The sequence below is a fragment of the Talpa europaea genome (assembly GCF_964194135.1).
Source record: "Talpa europaea genome assembly, chromosome: 5".
Taxonomy (NCBI): domain Eukaryota; kingdom Metazoa; phylum Chordata; class Mammalia; order Eulipotyphla; family Talpidae; genus Talpa; species Talpa europaea.
The window spans coordinates 93,887,181-93,905,092 of NC_140071.1; the positions used below are offsets into that span (position 1 = coordinate 93,887,181).

Here is a 17,912-nt window from a genome sequence, read left to right on the forward strand (position 1 = left end):
TATACAAAAGGCAAGATGCTTGGAATAGTTTCTACCTTTATCAACACAAACATTAATGAGAACAAAAAAAAAATGCATCATTTGGTAAAAGAGTAAAAAGGCAGTGGAAATATTTTTCAGTCATTCATAGCTGGTATTTTTATACCTGTCAATTGAAGCGGAAGGTATATTTAATAATATACCAAGAGTCTCACACCTTTCATCCTTGTCACACAATACTTTGAAGTATTGTTTTATAGTGAACTATAAATGTTTTTAAAAATATGTAAGTGGTAATATTGGTTCAGAAAGAGCTACAAACTTTAATTTCTTCCATTGTTCCATCTCATTTTCTCCAGTATCCCAAACTCGACAATTGACTGAACCCACTGTGAATTTCCAACCACTAATCCTAATTCACTGTTACTGTCTTTCACCTGAAAAGCCTCATTTCCCTCCCTACCTACCTTAACTCAAATGGTAAATCATTATAATCATGGCTTTGTCTATATACCCATATCTTTTGTCCATCTCTTGTCATACTTGGACAAAATCGTAACTTGGGTTAAACATTTCGCCAGTGCCTTTCCTGCACCCATGCTGTTGAACTCTGATGGAAAAAACACCCAACTAATCTGATTAATCTCATTTTATCCCCTCTGACCTTCAAATAAGTCCTAAATGCTGCTAAGGATCTTCTACTTCCCCAGTGCATTCACTGCCTCACTCTCATAGGGAATTTTTTTTCTCGTATTTGTCTTTCCTCAACAACACAATGCCCACCCCCATCCACACTTTCAGCTGATGACTGATTCTTACTTCACTGAAGATATTGAAGAAATCAGAGTTCTTGCACAAACTCTACCACATTTCTAACAGCTACCTACATATTCTATATTATAGGCAGTTACTTTAGATCACTGAGGAGCTATTTTGCCCATCAGGGAACAGGTGGCAGTATCTACACACATTTTTGATTGTCACAACTGGGGGCAGTAATGCTATTGGCATCTGGTGAGTAGAAGCCTGGTACACTACTGAACATCTTACAACACAGTAAGAATTATCTAATCTAAAATGCACAGTGCACAAAGGCTGAGAAATTGCCATAAATGAACTGTTTATGCCCTTCCTCCAACAGATTCCTTTCCATGTTGTGTACTGCTGTAAGAATCCTCTCTCCCATATTCCTGTATCAAATTTTTGCTTTCCACTGGAACATCAAAGAAAAAATTATCTCTTAACCTAAACTCTGCTGTCACCTTCTATCCCATTTCTCCGTTTCCTTTTGTGAAAACTTCCCCAGAGTTCCCATCTCTAATTCTCTTCCCATTCTCTCTTAAACCACTCCAACTGAGCTTTCGTTCTTACCATTTCACCTAACCTGTTTTTGTTAAGGTCCCTAGTGACTTCCACATTACTAATTTCAGTGGTTAACCCTCATTCTTCATATTACTGACCTATCAACAAGAGAGCTGATCACATTACTTTCTGATAAATTTTCTTCATGTGGCTTCTAGGTGACCACACTCCATACTCTTCTGGTTTTCTTCTTACCTCAACGGACAGTCCTACTCACTTGCTATATCTCCTCCTCCCCTTGACCTCTTAATGTTGGTATGTCCCAAGGCTCAGTTTGCAGTCAGCTTTCAGCCCTTTCCTGTACTTATATACCTTCCATTAGGGATCTCATCCAATCTAATGACCTTAAATTCCATCTCTGTATCAATGACCCCCAAATGTATGTATATCTCTATCCCAGACCTCTCCCCTAAACTATAGACTAATACATTTCAACTCCCTTGTACATATTTCCACTTGATTATCACGTATTCAAAATGGAACTCTTGCTCTTCCTTCTAAACCTGTTTTGCACCACTCAATAGATGGCAACTTCATCTTTCCAATTATCTAGATCAAAAATCAGGACTTACATAGGCTCTTTCTCACATTCCATATCCATGTTGCCAGAAAACCCTTTGCTCTTTTTTTTTTTAAGTTTTTTTTTTTTTTAATAGAGGCATGTTTTATTTATTTATTTGTTTGTTTGTTTGTTTTGTTTATACATGCACTGGGTACAGTCAGAAGCAGGGGAGGGTGAGAGAATTCACCAGAGCCAGAGCGGGGAGCAGAGCAGGCAGAAGGACCGAAGTACACTTCTGAGGGGAGCAGCGGGCGGCAGGAGAGGTCTGCGCGCCATGTGGGACCCTCCTCCGGTGGCCGGGAGCAGCCAGGGATTGAACTGGCGCCGCAGAGGCCGCGGGCAGCTTCGCAACCCAGCGCTCAACCACTGCGCCACCGGGGAGGCCCGAAAACCCTTAGCGCTTAAAAACAGATCTAGACTCTAACATTGCTCGCTATTTCCATCTCATCTGCAGTAATGCGTATGTCTCCTAACAGATACCCCAACTTCTATCATTGCTTGCCTATAGTTTATTCAACCCAGTAGTCAGAATGATTCTTTAAAATATAAATCAGGACACAACCCTCTTCTGTACAAAATTCTCCAATGGATTTCACTTAAAAGCAAAAAGTCAAAGGCCTTAAAATGGCTTACAAAACTTCATATAATCTGGTCTCCAGGATTCTGATCTCAGTCCCTATCTCTACCCTTTGCTCATCCCCTCCACCCCCACACTGGGTCTCCTTGCTCTTCTTAAAAACACTCCAAGCATGCTCCAATCATAGGTCCTTTATACTAGACAACCTCTCTAAGAGGATCTACTGATACACTTCCCTCAGTTAGTTCATAGCCACTCTCTTACCTCCCTCAAGAATTTGAGACGGTGTTATCAAGACCACCCAACACTCCAATCACCCTGTTTAATGACATAACCTATCCCCCCACTTTGCCTCTTACTTTTTTCCTCTATGGAATTAGTCATCTTCTAACATACTAAAAAATTTATTAAAATGTTTAATTACATTTTTCTGCATTAGAATATAAGGGAAAAAGATGAAAAATTTTACATATTACATCTATATATCCATCTATATATCTCCATCCAATATCCACTATTTACTATACTTTTGTCCTGTTTCCAAAGGAATTCCCACCAACACTTGGGCTGCATTTCTCCAATCTTCTTCCTTCTCATATATGGATGCAAGATGCTGTCTTATGGAAGCAACCTGAAATAGTAGGTACACATCAAATCATTTCAACTGACATTAGTAACTAATTAAAATAGATGTGACAGCACTTTCATTCAGTATATTAAGCTGACATGTAGACAGCACAAATTTATCTAGACTGCTCAAATTTTTCTATGAATATTACATTTACAGAATATCCTTATACTGACTTGAAATAACACATTCTGCAGTGTGAAATTATAGTGATAAAATAATTTAAATATTAAATTCTGCTTTTATGTTAGTGCATATATAAGTTAGAGTTTTTCTATGTTTTCAGCCTAATTCTACTGGTTCTGAAGTTATCTAAAGAGCAATTCTGGTCCATAAATCGAATTTTAATGCATAAGCAAATATCAGCTAGATATAACATCCTAATACTGGATTTTACATTGTAAAATGATGGTTGGCACACTTTTATCAAAATTGAGATTGAATGATTATGTCCTTTAAAACATAATCTCTCTCAAATAACTGATGCTATCTTAAATTCAAAAGTCACTGCTCTAGATGTTTACCTGCTCCTCAAATGAAATGACTCTAGGCTGGATCTTTTCCAAGGTGAAATGATAGATTTCTTTGGCTGTGCTATCAGGCAGGTTAGGGAGATGTGTGCAGAAATCAGTCAGCAACTGTCGAGAGATCACGAGGCTGACATTCTCATTTACCACTTGTTAAAAAAATGAAGAGATAAGAAAAATGAGCAACTAAAAAAATTTCCATTAAGCAATCAATCTTTACCTAAATTAATACCAAAACAATGTATATTAGCACAACCTTCAATGCATTATTCAGAAATTCCCATAGCATACCATCTTATATTATAGAATCATTTTTCCTTTTGCTGAATAATTACATAATGCCTACACCAAAACAGGAAAAATACCCTAACTTTTCTAAGAAATAGAAATGGATGGAAATTTTTGTTTAAACATTCTCTTCCTTATTTTTCTACAAAGGAAGGCACATGAACACCTCTATTTTTTATGTACTTATATCCTACCAGCTACAAAAAAAAGTTAAAGAAGAAATAGTAAAATAATTTTCATGAAAATTATATCAAATAGTGACAGTTACCACCACTTTTACTTTCCCTATAAAAACAACAAAGCACCATGTGGACATATATATAACATTATTTAGAAACATTTGTGAGGTATTAATACATGTGATTAAGGACAAAAACTCCTGCATCACACTATTGCCATCACTCCCAATTAAATGCCCTCTGACAACAAACTTAATTTCTCTATGCTTCTGTTTCAGTAAAACGTGGATAAGATTGTTGTGAAGCTTAAATGCAATATATATAAAGAGCTTTAAATGATATCTGGTACATAGTATACAACAAATGTCAGTTTTTATCATCACTATTATTGAATTTAAAAAATGCATCATGCTGTGAACAGCTGCTTAGACAAGTGTTAAATCAGCAGTTACGGGAAAATAAATGATGGTTAAAAATAGTTCAGTGACATAAGTTATTTTAAACACTTTTTATGGTATTTCCCTGGATTGAAAGTTTATATGAAGATCAAAGTGTATGAAGAGCATTATTCTTTTGCTATTATATACAATGCTGTCAATAAAGTCTCTTCTAACAGTTTTTCTGAAACCACTGCCAGTTCACCTCACATTGCAGACTCGGATTTTTTAAGATAGTAACTTACAAGTCTTGCAACTAACCAGTTTACATTAACTGGAATTCATTATTAGAGAAAACTAGTTGTGATTGTTAAAACAGTGTCATTATAAGTGCCTTTACACCCTTAAAACTGTTAGAAAGAAATTGCTACACAAACAAGCACTCCACAGGGAAATAAAAATAAATAAGTACTATCAATCAGAAAATATAGTTTCTACTATGGGCTCTTCCACTGACTAAATGCCCCAGAAAAAAAAAAGTAACTTAATCCAGACACTCATTTTACAGTATACTTTACAGGTCTATCTACACCTATATTGTTCTAGTCACAGGCTATTAAAAGACACCTGTGCAATGGGTAATATGTGTGAAAGCATATTATAAACTATAAAGCACTATCAAGTATCATTAATACTATTAACTCATTATAAATTCCAGCCTGAATTCTGAGTAATTTTCAAAATAAATGGATACGCCGAAATCAAGAAGATGGGGAGAGTGGCTTGAAAAAGTCTATTTCCAGATTCCATTCAAAAGTAATGTTTTTAACATTAATAATAGCTAACACTTATATACCATTTATAAGCATTAACTCATTTACTATCCCAGTAATTCTACAAAGTTTGTATCATAGCCCCATTTTATAGACAAAGAAAGAAGGCACAAAGGGGCTAAGCAACTTACCAAGATCACACAGCTAGTAATAAAATAGCAGACTAGATTTGAATCTGGAATATTCTATTATTGTGCTTTGTTGTCTTTTATTAGTTACTGCATCAATAACTAAACAAAAACTTATTTAGGAATGTAAATAATTCAATTCATTGAAAAATATTCAGGTTGTAAAGTTTAAATTCTAAAAAAACTCAATGCACAATTAATTTCATATCAATGCAGATTATATCAATAATTTGTTATAAAACAAGGCTAGAGCAAGATTTAAGTTGCCAACATAGTAATAGTAGGCAAACATGGAGTTTTCATTCCACTTACTTGCTTCCACAAAAGCTTTCAAGGCTTCTAGTTGTTCTGCCCCAGATAACTGAATGGCTTTTTCCAGGATCTGACGATACCTAAATAATATCAAATAAAAATCATGTTCAGAGGACACTATGTGTATTTTAATGCTAACTTTGATGTTTATTCATTTCTATTTACTCTGGTTTCTTTCACAGTATTCTAGTTTGTGGTTTTCTTTATAGGACATCACAGATTTGTGTTTTTTAGTAACAAGAAACACTAAATCTATAATTCTAAAATACCATTTCTAGTTTCCTTATAGTGTATCACAATCTTTCAAGCCCATCACAAAAAAAAAAAAAAAACTTTTATTTCCTTCAATTATGTATTACACAGACACAGAAGAACATCATTTGAGGTGACGTTTTCCTCTTGTGAACCTAATGGACCAAAGGCCACCAACAATAGGCTAACCCTGACTAGGCACTGAAAGCAAATATGAGCAGCTGAACGGCTTCATGTGCACAAAGCCCACCAAGACAAATCCGCTGAGAGAACATCCTTGATGCCGCCAGTCAGTGCCTCTTCATTCTTTACTTGTATTCAGTTCTAAATGCCTACATTCATGACCACGTATCATTCAATTCATCACTGGGGGAAAAAAACAAAACAGGAAATGCTCAGAACAGGAGTAATGACAATTATAAGGCAATAGGATGGTCCCTCCTAGACTGTAAACTCCACCAGGATAAGGAGTTTTGTTTTGTTGACTGCTAAATACATACATACATACACATATTATATATATATATATATATATATATATATATATATATGTGCGTGTGTATGTAAAATGCCTAGAAGAGCACATTCATAAGCACTGAACTACTCAACTGCATTGTTAACAATTTAATTCTTAAACTAAATGGTGGGTAGATTAAGTATTATATTATTCTTTATTTCTTGTTTGCCTTAATTAGAATATTTATTGAAAATAATAGATAATGCATTTTACAAGCCTAATATATTGCAATTATTCAGAACATCATCCAGAGTATAGCCAAGAAATAAAAATACACAAATAGGCCCCAAACTCCATTCAGATTTATGACTTGTATTTTGTAGGGTGCACCCTCAAGCTATCCTTCAGCACTTAGGATTCTCAATTTGTATAATATTCTCACAAATTCAGTTATATGATCTCTCAAAGTTGCAGTGAATCAAACTGTTAAAAAGCAGGTATACTGAGGGCCTCCCCTGGTGGCACAGGTGGTTGAGCACAGCTCTGTGAAGCTGTCTGCAGCCTCTGCAGCACCGGTTCGATCCCAGCCAGCCGGCGAGGGTCCCACATGGTGCGGCAGACCTCTCGTGTCGCACTCGCTGCTCTCCTCAGCAGTGTATTTCTTCAGTCTGCCTGTTCTGTTCCCCTCTCTGTCTCTGGTGAGTCCTCTCACCCTCCCACGAATCTGGCCTGTACCCCGGTTCTTGTATAAATAAATAAATAAATCTTTTAAAAAAAAAAGAAAGAAAGCAGGTATACTGAGAGAAAAGTCAGTAAAAGCAAACGCCAGAAGAAAAGATAAACTACTCTAAAACGACAAGAAAACTTTAAGTTTGAAAATAAAAATTGTTATTTTAAAAACCGTAGTGGCTATGAGCTGGGAAGGTGAGGGTGAATGTGGAAAGAAAAACGCTACATTTGAGGGATAAAATTCAGTTACCTGAAAATTCATTTACATTGAATGTCTATCTTATTCTCTTTATATATGTGTACAATATTTTCCATATCTATATTTATACATTTACTTTACTGTCCTGGATACACTTGTGATACATTTAAAGATTCTTACTGCTTTTTTTGATTGACTCATTTTTCATATTCAATTAAATCAAAGCTCATGGCTAAGCTCTTTTAGTTTACCTCTCTAAAGATTACACTAATAACATTATATTTGAAGATTTCTCACTTATAGAAATGTGCTGATTAACAAGTTTTTAACACAGAATTTCCTAACTTATCAATACATACTGCAAGCACAACAACAACAAAAAAAAATCTAAAAAGTAATAAAACTTTCATATTAACCAAACTCTATAACTTGCCAGGGCATTAGAAATTGCCTACTCAAACTCCTGACTTTATAGATTAAGAAAGTGGGTTGCGCAAAAACAATAAACAACTGGGTTATCAACAAACTAGAAAGCTTTTGTATGGCCAAAGAAACCAAAATGAAAAGCAGCTTACTAAGTGGGAAAGATATTTGCAAATCATTTCTCTAACAAGAGATTAAAAACATACATATCTATTATATATATCACACACCTATTTCAACAACAAAACAAACAGCTGTATTAAAAAGTGGGCAGACTCTAAATAGACATTATACTAAAGAAGACATACAGATGGCTAACAGATACATGAAAAGTTACTCCACATCACAAATCCTCAGGGAAATAAAAATCAAATCCATAATGACATATCCCCTCACACCAGTTCAAATGACTATTCTCAAAAAGACAAGAAACAAGTGTTAGTAAGGGTATGGAGAAAAGGAAACCCTGTATACTGCTGGTGGGACTGTAAATTGGTGCAGACTACTATGGGAAAAAGAATGGAGAGGTCTCAAAAAAGTAAGAATAGAAAAATTATATGATCTAGCTACTCAACTGCTGGATATTTATCTGAAGAATATCAAAACACTAATTTAAGAAGACATATGGGGCCTCCCCTGGTGGTGCAGCAGTTGAGCGCTGGGCTGGAAGCTGCCCGCAGCCTCTGCAGCGGCGGTTCGATCCCTGGCTGCCAGCGAGGGTCCCACATGGCGCGACAGACCTCTCCTGTCTCTCCCGCTGTTCCCCTCAGCAGTGTATTTCGTTAATCTGCCTGTTCTGTTCCCCACTCTGACTCTGGTGAATTCTCTCACCCTCCTGCGCTTCTGACTGTACCCAGTGCTTGTATAAAATAAATAAATAAACCAAAAAAAAAAAAAAAAAAAAGAAGACATATGCACCCTGATGTTCACTGCAGCATTATTCACAATAGTCAAGATATGGAAACAACCTAAGTACCCACTGATGGAAGAATGTATAAAGAAGATGTGGTACACACACACAGTCATATGTCACTTAACAAAGGGATATGTTCTGAGAAATGTTTCATTGCCAATTTCTTCATTGTGTAAGTGTCATAGAGGGTGAATACAAAAACCTAGATGGTATAACCTACTACGCACCTAGACTGTACAGTACAGCCTATTGAGACCATCATCCTATATGCAGCCCACCACTGGCCAAAAGCTGTTAAGCAACACATGACTATACACAATGGACTACTACTCAGCCATTTAAAAAAAATGGTATCTTGCCATTTGCAACAACATGGATGGATGCTGATGAGATTGTGCTAAGTAAAATAAATCAGATAGACAAAAGACAAAATCTGTAAGATTTCAGTCATATGTGGAAAACAAAGAAATAAAGCAAAGGAACAAAACAAACTCTTAGATTCTGACAATAGACTGATATTTACCAGACAGGAAGAGGGATAAGAGGTAAAATGGGTAAAGGGACTCAACTGTATGCAGGAATGGCACTTTCAGTGGCACTGATAATATAGTTTATAGGGATGTTATAAACCAGTGTTATCTTAATTTAAAAAAGGTGTAGAGTTTATGCTAGTTGCTGCTTTGTTCCTTCTCTAATATATAAATTCTATTATCTAAGAAGAGGAACTTACTTTTTCATAATCACTATATAGAATGACTTATAAATTTACTTTTTAAAAAAGATTTATTTATTTAGGCATACATGAGCTGCGGTGTAGGCCAGAAACAGAGTGGGGAGCAGAACAGGCAGACTGACTGAAATACACTGCTCAGAGTAGCAGTGGGAGAGATAGGAGAGGTCTGCCGCACCGTGTGGGTCACCTTCCTGGCTGGGGATCGAACTCATGCTGCAGTAGCTGCGGATTGCTTCATCGTGCTGACACTTAACCCTTTGTGCAAACCAAGGAGGCCCCTATAAAATTACTTTAAATCAGGGACTTAGCCATTTAATATTGTCACCCAAAATCATCCCAAAATGTTAATTGAGCACCTAGACTCAAGCTGCTATGAGACTGTGAATGATACCAAAATGTTTAAATAACCTTAGTCTTTGAAGATACTATAAGATAGCTGGGAGCATTTTTTAAAAAAATATATCAGGGCCTCCCTGGTGGCACAGGCAGTTGACTGCAGCACTGTGAAGCTGTCCACAGCCTCTGCAGCGTGGGTTCAATCCTGGCTGGCCTTGGAGATACCCACATGGCAAGGCAGACCTCTCTTGTCTCACCCGCTGCTCCCCTTAGTGTATTTCGGTCAGTCTGCCTGTTCTGTTCCCCACTTTTTCTCTGGTGAATCTTCTTGCTTTCCAACTATACCCCAGTTCTTGTGTAAATAAATGATTCTTTTTTTAAAAAAAAAATGCATTTCCTTAAAAAAAAAAAATCAGGTATTACAATTACAATAAAACAAAAGTTACAAAAAAAAAAAAAAAACCCCAACAAATTCAGTAAAATTGCGGAACACAAAATCAATATACAAAAATCTGCTAAGTTTTAATATACTAGTAATAAACTATCAGAAAGAGAAATTAAGAACATCCATTTACAATGATATCAAAAAGAATAAGATACCTAGGAAAAAACTGAATCAAGGAGGTAAGCTTTTAATTGTCACACCAACCGTCATACCGCCCCACTCTCTAATGCCAGGCACTCTCTGATGCTGTACCCCCTTAACCCCCAGGTCCAGCAGAAGGAGGAAGGTAAGTAAGGAGGTCTCTCTATACTCCCACAAAGTGGGCTGCCCACAAATTCACTAGCAGTAAAGCACTCAGGAAACAACTAGCTACAAAAGTCACTCATAAGAGTGTGTCTTCGGTAAAGAAACCTAGCCAGTACATACTCCAGTACTATGGCACACTGAAATTAGATGCTATAAGAAGTATACTGACAAACTTCCCTCTCAATGTGTGGTATGAAAACTTGCGCAGTACTTCAAAACAGATCTGAGCTTCCAGAGCACAGCCACTGATGCTTTCCAGGACACAGATGAGGCCTATCTGGTTAGCCTTTTTGAAGATAACCTGTGTATTATCCATGTCAAATGAGTAATAATTACCCCAAAAGACATCCAACTAGCATTCCACATATGTGGAGTACGGGCTTAAGAATCCACTATTATGGTAAACATTTCATTCTCGAGAAAATAATTTATTTAAATCTCTTCCTCCTGTTATTGGTAGTTTTGAACATTAGATTCCCCCCCCCCAAGGAGTCAAAAGTACCTAACTATAATATGATTACAAATGGAAAAATAGAGGATAAAAATCATGTATTGGCAGTTTTCAATTTTAATCTGAATTTTTAATATAAATGCAGGGACATAAAGCAATAATACAAGTCAAAATGCTTAAGTGAACAAGTTTCAGCAGTTCTACTTTATAATGATATAAAGAAACCTGTTAATTACTTCCAGACAATATCAGAATCTGCATCTTTTTAAACAAGGATTTTTTTTTTTAAAGATTTATTTATTTATGCTTACAAGAGCTGGGGTACAGGCCAGAGGTGTAGGGGCGGGGGTGGTGAGAGGATTCACCAGAGACAGAGAGGGTAACAGAACAGGCAGATCTACTGAAATACACTGCTGAAGGTGTTATAGGACAGGGAGAGGGGCAGCCCAAATCCCGCAAACCTGCCTATTCTAAATGGGTTCTGCCATCCGCCGCATCAACACAAAACATATGAGACTTTAATGGGAAGGAACTTTAATAAAACTAGGAAACAATACAGGTAAGGCCAAGAGTCTAGTTTCTAAATGAAGCACCCAAAGCTACCCGTCCCCTCGTGGGTAAAAGTCCATCCATATGGGATTGGCCCAGAGCAAGGCCCCAAGGCCTGCCACAAGTCTAAAGCATCTTCCAGTGGGGACCCACAGAAAAGGATCACAAACAACCAAACAAGCCCGGAAGGAAAAGAGCAAAATCAACATCAAGATAAAAGCTGCCATGGTCACCTCTCCACGGGTCTCATCCACATCTGTGTCACCCAGTCCACGACCAAAAGACAAGCGCAGTTTCTTTACGTGTCTCTAGGCTCCATGTGTCTCCTCCAGGTCTCCTGGCTCCATCCTGCTTCCTTCCTCAGTCTCTTCTGCAGCTTCTCCTCTTCCTGCTCAGCTCCACCCTCCCTTGGGTGGGGCAGGGAACCTCCCCCTTTCCTGGGGACCACCCTGTTACAAAGGGAGCAGTGGGTGAGTCAGGAGAAGTCTGCTGTACCATGTGGGTAGCTCCCTGGCCAGGGATCGAACTTGTGCTAGAGTGGCAGCAGACAGCTCCATAGGTTACGTCTTAATCCCTTGCACCACCAGGGAGGCCCTTACCAAGGATATTTCTTATTGACAACAACTATACAGTGTCTGTAGCATTTTTATCATATGGTATATTCCACTCATTAACTACACTTTTCTGAGTTTTCCTTCATGCAAGTATGTGGTTTTCTTAGGAACTGCTAAATATAGTTGTCTTTCTTTTTCTTGCCCACCTCTATCTAAACAAAACTGCAGAACTGAAATGAACTCATTAAAATCAGCAATAAGTCTGAAAATCATAAAGGGATTTTTTAAGTAATTAAGGATATTTAATTATTTGAAGTATAAAAAGTCCAAACAGCCAGGAGTAAGGAGTCCAAGGTGTACTGGGGCAAGGGAGAGGGCCAGAAGAAAGAAAAGGAGCACACAATATCCAAGTGCAGACTAAAAATTTCACTTAAAAGAAAATAACATTTCTGAAAATACTGATAAGATTAACAATTGCACCTTCATGGTAGGATTGTGAAGGAGAGAGACTGTAGAAAAACAGAAGCAAATCTTTACATTAAAATGAGACAAGTGCTGAACTTAACTATGCAAACTATGATAATGTCTACTATAAAATATCAGATGGTTAAAACTGGTAAAAGGTAATGATTCAGGGCCTCCCTGGTGGCACGGCGGTTGAGTGCTGGGCTGTGAAGCTGCCCGCAGCTTCTGCAACGCCGGTTCAATCCCCGGCCACCGGGTGAGGGTCCCACATGGCGCACAGACCTCTCCTGCCGCCCGCTGCTCCCCTCAGCAGTGTACTTCGTCAGTCTGCCTGCTCTGCTCCACTCTCCGCTCTGCCTCTGGTGAATTCTCTCACCCTCCTGCGCTTCTGACTGTACCCAGTGCTTGTATAAATAAATAAATAAATAAATAAATAAATAAATAAATAAATAAATAAATAAATAATCCCATAAATAACATTTGGAAAAAAAAAGGTAATGATTCAAAAAACAAAAACAGCACTGACCTTTTTTCTACTAGCACAAACCTCACTCATTTTTTAAGAGTGAGGTGTGAGATGTTTTATGATTATCAATTGCTGCATCAAAAGAGATTTCCCCCCCATGTCTTTTCTCATGATAAAAATTTCCATTGATTTGCTTCAAAAAATGTCATTTTGGCCTCCCTGGTGGCGCAGGCGGTTGAGCGCAGCACTGTGAAGCTGTCTGCAGCCTCTGCAGCACGGGTTTGATAAGGTCGGCCAGGGAGATACCCACATGGCACAGCAGACCTCTCCTGTCTCACCCACTGCTCCCCTCAGCAGTATATTTTGGTCAGTCTGCCTGTTCTGTTCCCCACTTTGTCTCTGGTGAATCCCCTCACCCTCCCGCATATCTGGCCTGTACCCCAGTTCTTGTATACATGAATAAATAAATCTTAAGGAAAAAAACCCATGTCATTTTGGTTTTCAGCACATACAGTTATCAAAATCTGAAATGAAAATGCTGCCATGTTCAGACCTTGGCCTGCTAATCTTCATGCAAAACTCTTCTGGCTCATACAGACAAAGACATGTGGAGCTTTTTCCCAACCTTTTTCCATCTATGAGTTCCATCTGAACTCATGGGTCTAAGGGCGGCTGACTGTTGAGCTAGTGGTTTGGTGCCCTAGTGCTAGCAATGCAGGGTAAGGTTAGCTTGCTTAGCATATAATCCAGCAGAAAGCTGGGCTGGAGGATGATTCCTTTCAAAAGGCTTCATGGAAGACTCTCCTTTTTGTAAAGCATGAAATGAGCTTTAAAAAAAGAACGGATCATGCACAAGCTTCATGTTAAGCTGTCCCAGGGAGAGTTAAATAGCTCTTTAGAGATCCAAAATTAAAGCCTGATCATCCTGTCTTGTAGTTATGACAGGTTTTGTTTTGTTTTGAGAACCATAAAGTTCATGAAGGGTTCATAATCCTATCCTTAAAAGTGTCTACTCCATGTAGTATGAGCAAACTAGGAAAGAAAAAGAGGATGGAATATACAATGTCCTCTCTCTCTCTTTTTTTTTTTTTTTAAGATTTATTCATTCATACAAGAACTGGGGTACAGGTCAGAGGTGCGGGAGGTGAGAGGAGTCACCAGACACAGAGTGGGGAGCAGAACAGGCAGATTGACTGAAATACACTGCTAAGGGAAGCAACGGGAGCAAGTCAAGAGAAGGCTGCTGCACTATGTGGCTGGAAGTGGGGATCAAACTCGTGCTGCAAGGGCTGCGGAGAGCTTCATAGTGCTGTTCTTAACCCATTGCACCACCAGGGAGCCCCCCCCCCTTTCAAATCAACTAAATCAAGTTAAGAAAATTTCACAAAAGTTTTTTTTGCCATTGGAAATTATGATTTTCAAATATGAATATTATGAAAATTTGTTATGCTGGGAAGGTTTTGCCCCACTTTTTGCAAAGTATTTACTTTTTTTTTATTTTTTTAATTAAGGATTTTTTTTTTCTTACATTGCCATAGTCCCCATAGTTCTGCCACCATCACCTATGAAACATCAGCATATTCCTGTGTGTTCAACCCTACCCTGCCTTCACCCCCTCCCTCAACCTCCTTTGCTGTATGCAAAGTTCTATGGTCAGCTCACTAGTTTGATTTTCTCTTGTTTGGTTTCTTGTTTGGTTTCTCTATATGCCATATATAAGTGAGACAATCTGGTATTTATATTTTTCCTTCTGACTTATTTTGGCTAGCATAATCCTCTCCAGTTCCATTCATGTGCCAAAAATGGCATGAGTTTGTCTATTTTTGATTGCTGAGAATTTATACAAAAGTATTTGCTTTTAAATAGAGGTCTTCCGGGCCTCCCCGATGGCGCAGCGGTTGAGCGCTGGGTTGCGAAGCTGCCTGCAGCCTCTGTGACGCCGGTTCGATCCCCGGTTGCTCCCCGGCCACCAGAGGAGGGTCCCACATGGCGCGCAGACCTCTCCTGCCGCCTGCTGCTCCACTCAGCAGTGTACTTCGGTCCTTCTGCCTGCTCTGCTCCCCGCTCTAGCTCTGGTGAATTCTCTCACCCTCCCGCGCTTCTGACTGTACCCAGTGCATGTATAAACAAAAACAAATAAATAAATAAAACATGCCTCTATTTAAAAAAAAAAATAGAGGTCTTCTGACTCTTTTGTTCAAGTATAGTTCTGTTTAGTTTTAAAGAGGAGACTACATCATGAACTCAGTTTAAGAGCTTGCTTGGCCCAGTGAATATTTTGCCCTGCACTGCTATGTCATGCTGGGTCCTAGGAAGTGAGCCAAAGTTTGACACTGGCACTAGATTAACCCTCCTCATTTCCAATATTCTGCAGGCTGCTGGTCATCCAAGTCCTGAGGCTGGTGGTACCGCCCACTTTTCCATGGGAGAACTCTGCCTTCAACATCTACTTCAATCTTCCTTGGTCCTGAATCAGAATGTTCTGAAGAAATAGTTGATTGAACGCTGTCCATTCCTATTCATTCCATCTGCTGGGGACTTTGAAGTTGTTCTAGTTACTGCTTTAAAATTTTTTGTTCCCCTTCCAAGTTCTCTAACTGGTGCTGGCACTTCCTTACAGCTTCCTCAAGTTTTTTGATAGGTGCTTTGGCTTTGTTGCCAAGCCAAGTGTTGTGTGCCAGGTGCAGTCTAGTCCTAGTGGAATCAGAACTTATAAGCATTCTAAACACAGGTACAGGATAAGCTCCTCGACCCTTTCCCAGTGCATTGCACTCCCCTCAGAGGTATATGCAGACCTGTTGCTGCCTCCACTGCTGTGTTTCTGTGTCGGGCTCAACCTACATGGGGGCTTTGAAGGCTGCAGCCACAGATTTAGCATGGAGGGAAAGGTCAAGGTGTAGCCATGTTCAGTCTCAGTTCCAACGCTCCAAAAACTGAGCAGTCTCTAGCAGACCCTGCATATTGATCATCTACACCCATGCCATGGGCACCTGCTCCACAGGCACCTCCAGTGACAACCATGGCCTCTTGGTGCTACCTTCCATGGAGAACCAAAGACACTGCAAGCAAGTACAGTCTAATATGGCCCTAGGACAGGTGTGGCAGGTGGTCTGACCAGTCCCCACTTAGCTCAGCACCACAAGTGCATGCTTCTAATATTACCTATCCTGTGCTATTCCTTTTTGATATTAAAATACATTGAACTAAAAAAAAATCAAGGAAATGAAATATCTGCAACTGACAACTATGTGATGAATGAAAAAAACTGAAAATACAAATAAATGAAAAGATATTCTAAAAAAAAAAGAAAAGATATTCTATGCTTCTATGCTCAGAGATCAGAAGAATATTGTTAAAATGTCTACAATACCTAAGCAATCTACAGATTCAATGAAATCCCTACCAAAATTTCAACGGCATTTTTCACAGAAATAGGAAAAAAATTCCTAAAATTTATATGGAACCACAAAAGACCCCAAATTAGAGGTCTTGAGAAGGAAAAATAAAACTGGAGGCATCACACATCCTGATTTCAAGCTGTATCATAAAGTTACAGTAATCAAATAGTAATTTGTCATAAAAAGAGACACAACACAGATTAGTGGGCTAAGTATAGACATAAACTCACACATATATGGTCAATTAACTTATGGCAAGGTGCTAACAATATACAACAGTGAAAAGAACAATTTCTTCAATAAATGGAAAACTGGCCAACCACAGTGCTCGCTTCGGCAGCACATATACTAAAAAAAACTGGCCAACCACATGCAAAAGAATGAGCCTAAACCACTATCTTACATCACACACAAAAATCAACTAAAAATGGATTGAAGACTTGAACAGAAGACCATAAGCTATAAAACCCCTAGAAGAAAATACATGCAGTAGGCTCCTTGATACACATACAGAGAGAGAGAGAGACACACACACACACACACACACACACACACACACACACAGAAAGAGAGAGAGAGAGAGAGAGAAATTATTCAGTCATAAAAAAGGAAATCTTTGGGCCCTCCCTGGAGGTGCAAGGGGTTAAGAGGAAGAACTATGAAGCCATCCGCAGCCACTGCAGCATGAGTTTGATCCCGGCCAGGGAGGTGACCCACATGGAGCAGCAGACCTCTCCTGTCTCACCCGCTGCTCCCCTCAGAGGTGTATTTTAATAGATCTGCCTGTTCTGCTCTGCTTCCTACTCTGTCTCTGGTGAATTCCCTCACTTCCCACATCTCCGGCCTGCACCCCAGCTCTTTTATGCATAAATAAATAAATCTTAAAAAAAAAAAAGGAAATCTTTGCAATTTATGACAACCTGGATGGACTGTGAAAGTATTATACTAAGTGAAATAAGTCAGAGACAAAAATGACATTATAAGCTAGTGCATCTGTTGCCCAGCAATAAACCAGAAGTTCTAGGGCCTCCCTGGTGGCCTAGGGGTTGAACCTCAGCGTTATCACCACATGGCCTGAGTTCCTTGCCAGTCAGGGCGCTAAACCCACATGTGGTGTAGACCTCTCCTGTCTTGCCCGCTGGTCCCCTTAGCAGTGTATTTCAGTAAATCTACCTATTCTGTTCCCCAGTCTATCTCTGGTGAATCCTCTCACCTCCTGTACTTCTGGCCTATACCCCAGTTCTATGCCCCAAAAAAAAAAAAAAAGATCTAGAGGATATTAAATTAAACAGATATTGAAATGGATTGAGCAATGGATCAAAGATCATAATTCTTGATTTATAAGACTGACCACTTTATAACCTCTTTTGATATCTCTGTACTCACATCAAATATATTGTCCAATTTTCAGTAAATCTTTTTTATTAAAATTATGCTGCAGGACCTGTAAATGTATATTATAAAGGTTTATGTTTTAGCTTTTT

At 38.6% G+C, this 17,912-nt stretch overlaps 1 protein-coding gene across 3 annotated transcripts in view; it reads right to left on the reverse strand.

Annotated features, from left to right (window-relative positions):
• COPS4 (COP9 signalosome subunit 4) overlaps positions 1-17,912 on the reverse strand; it is a gene marked incomplete at both ends in the record, with an annotated part of 43,812 nt that overhangs the window by 17,863 nt on the left and 8,037 nt on the right. For all 3 annotated transcript variants that reach the window (XM_084233826.1, XM_084233824.1, XM_084233825.1), the window contains 3 exons: positions 3,008-3,111; positions 3,633-3,784; positions 5,753-5,832. In XM_084233826.1, coding sequence (XP_084089952.1) covers positions 3,008-3,111; positions 3,633-3,784; positions 5,753-5,832 — 336 coding nt within the window. The remainder of the gene's footprint in view (positions 1-3,007; positions 3,112-3,632; positions 3,785-5,752; positions 5,833-17,912) is intronic.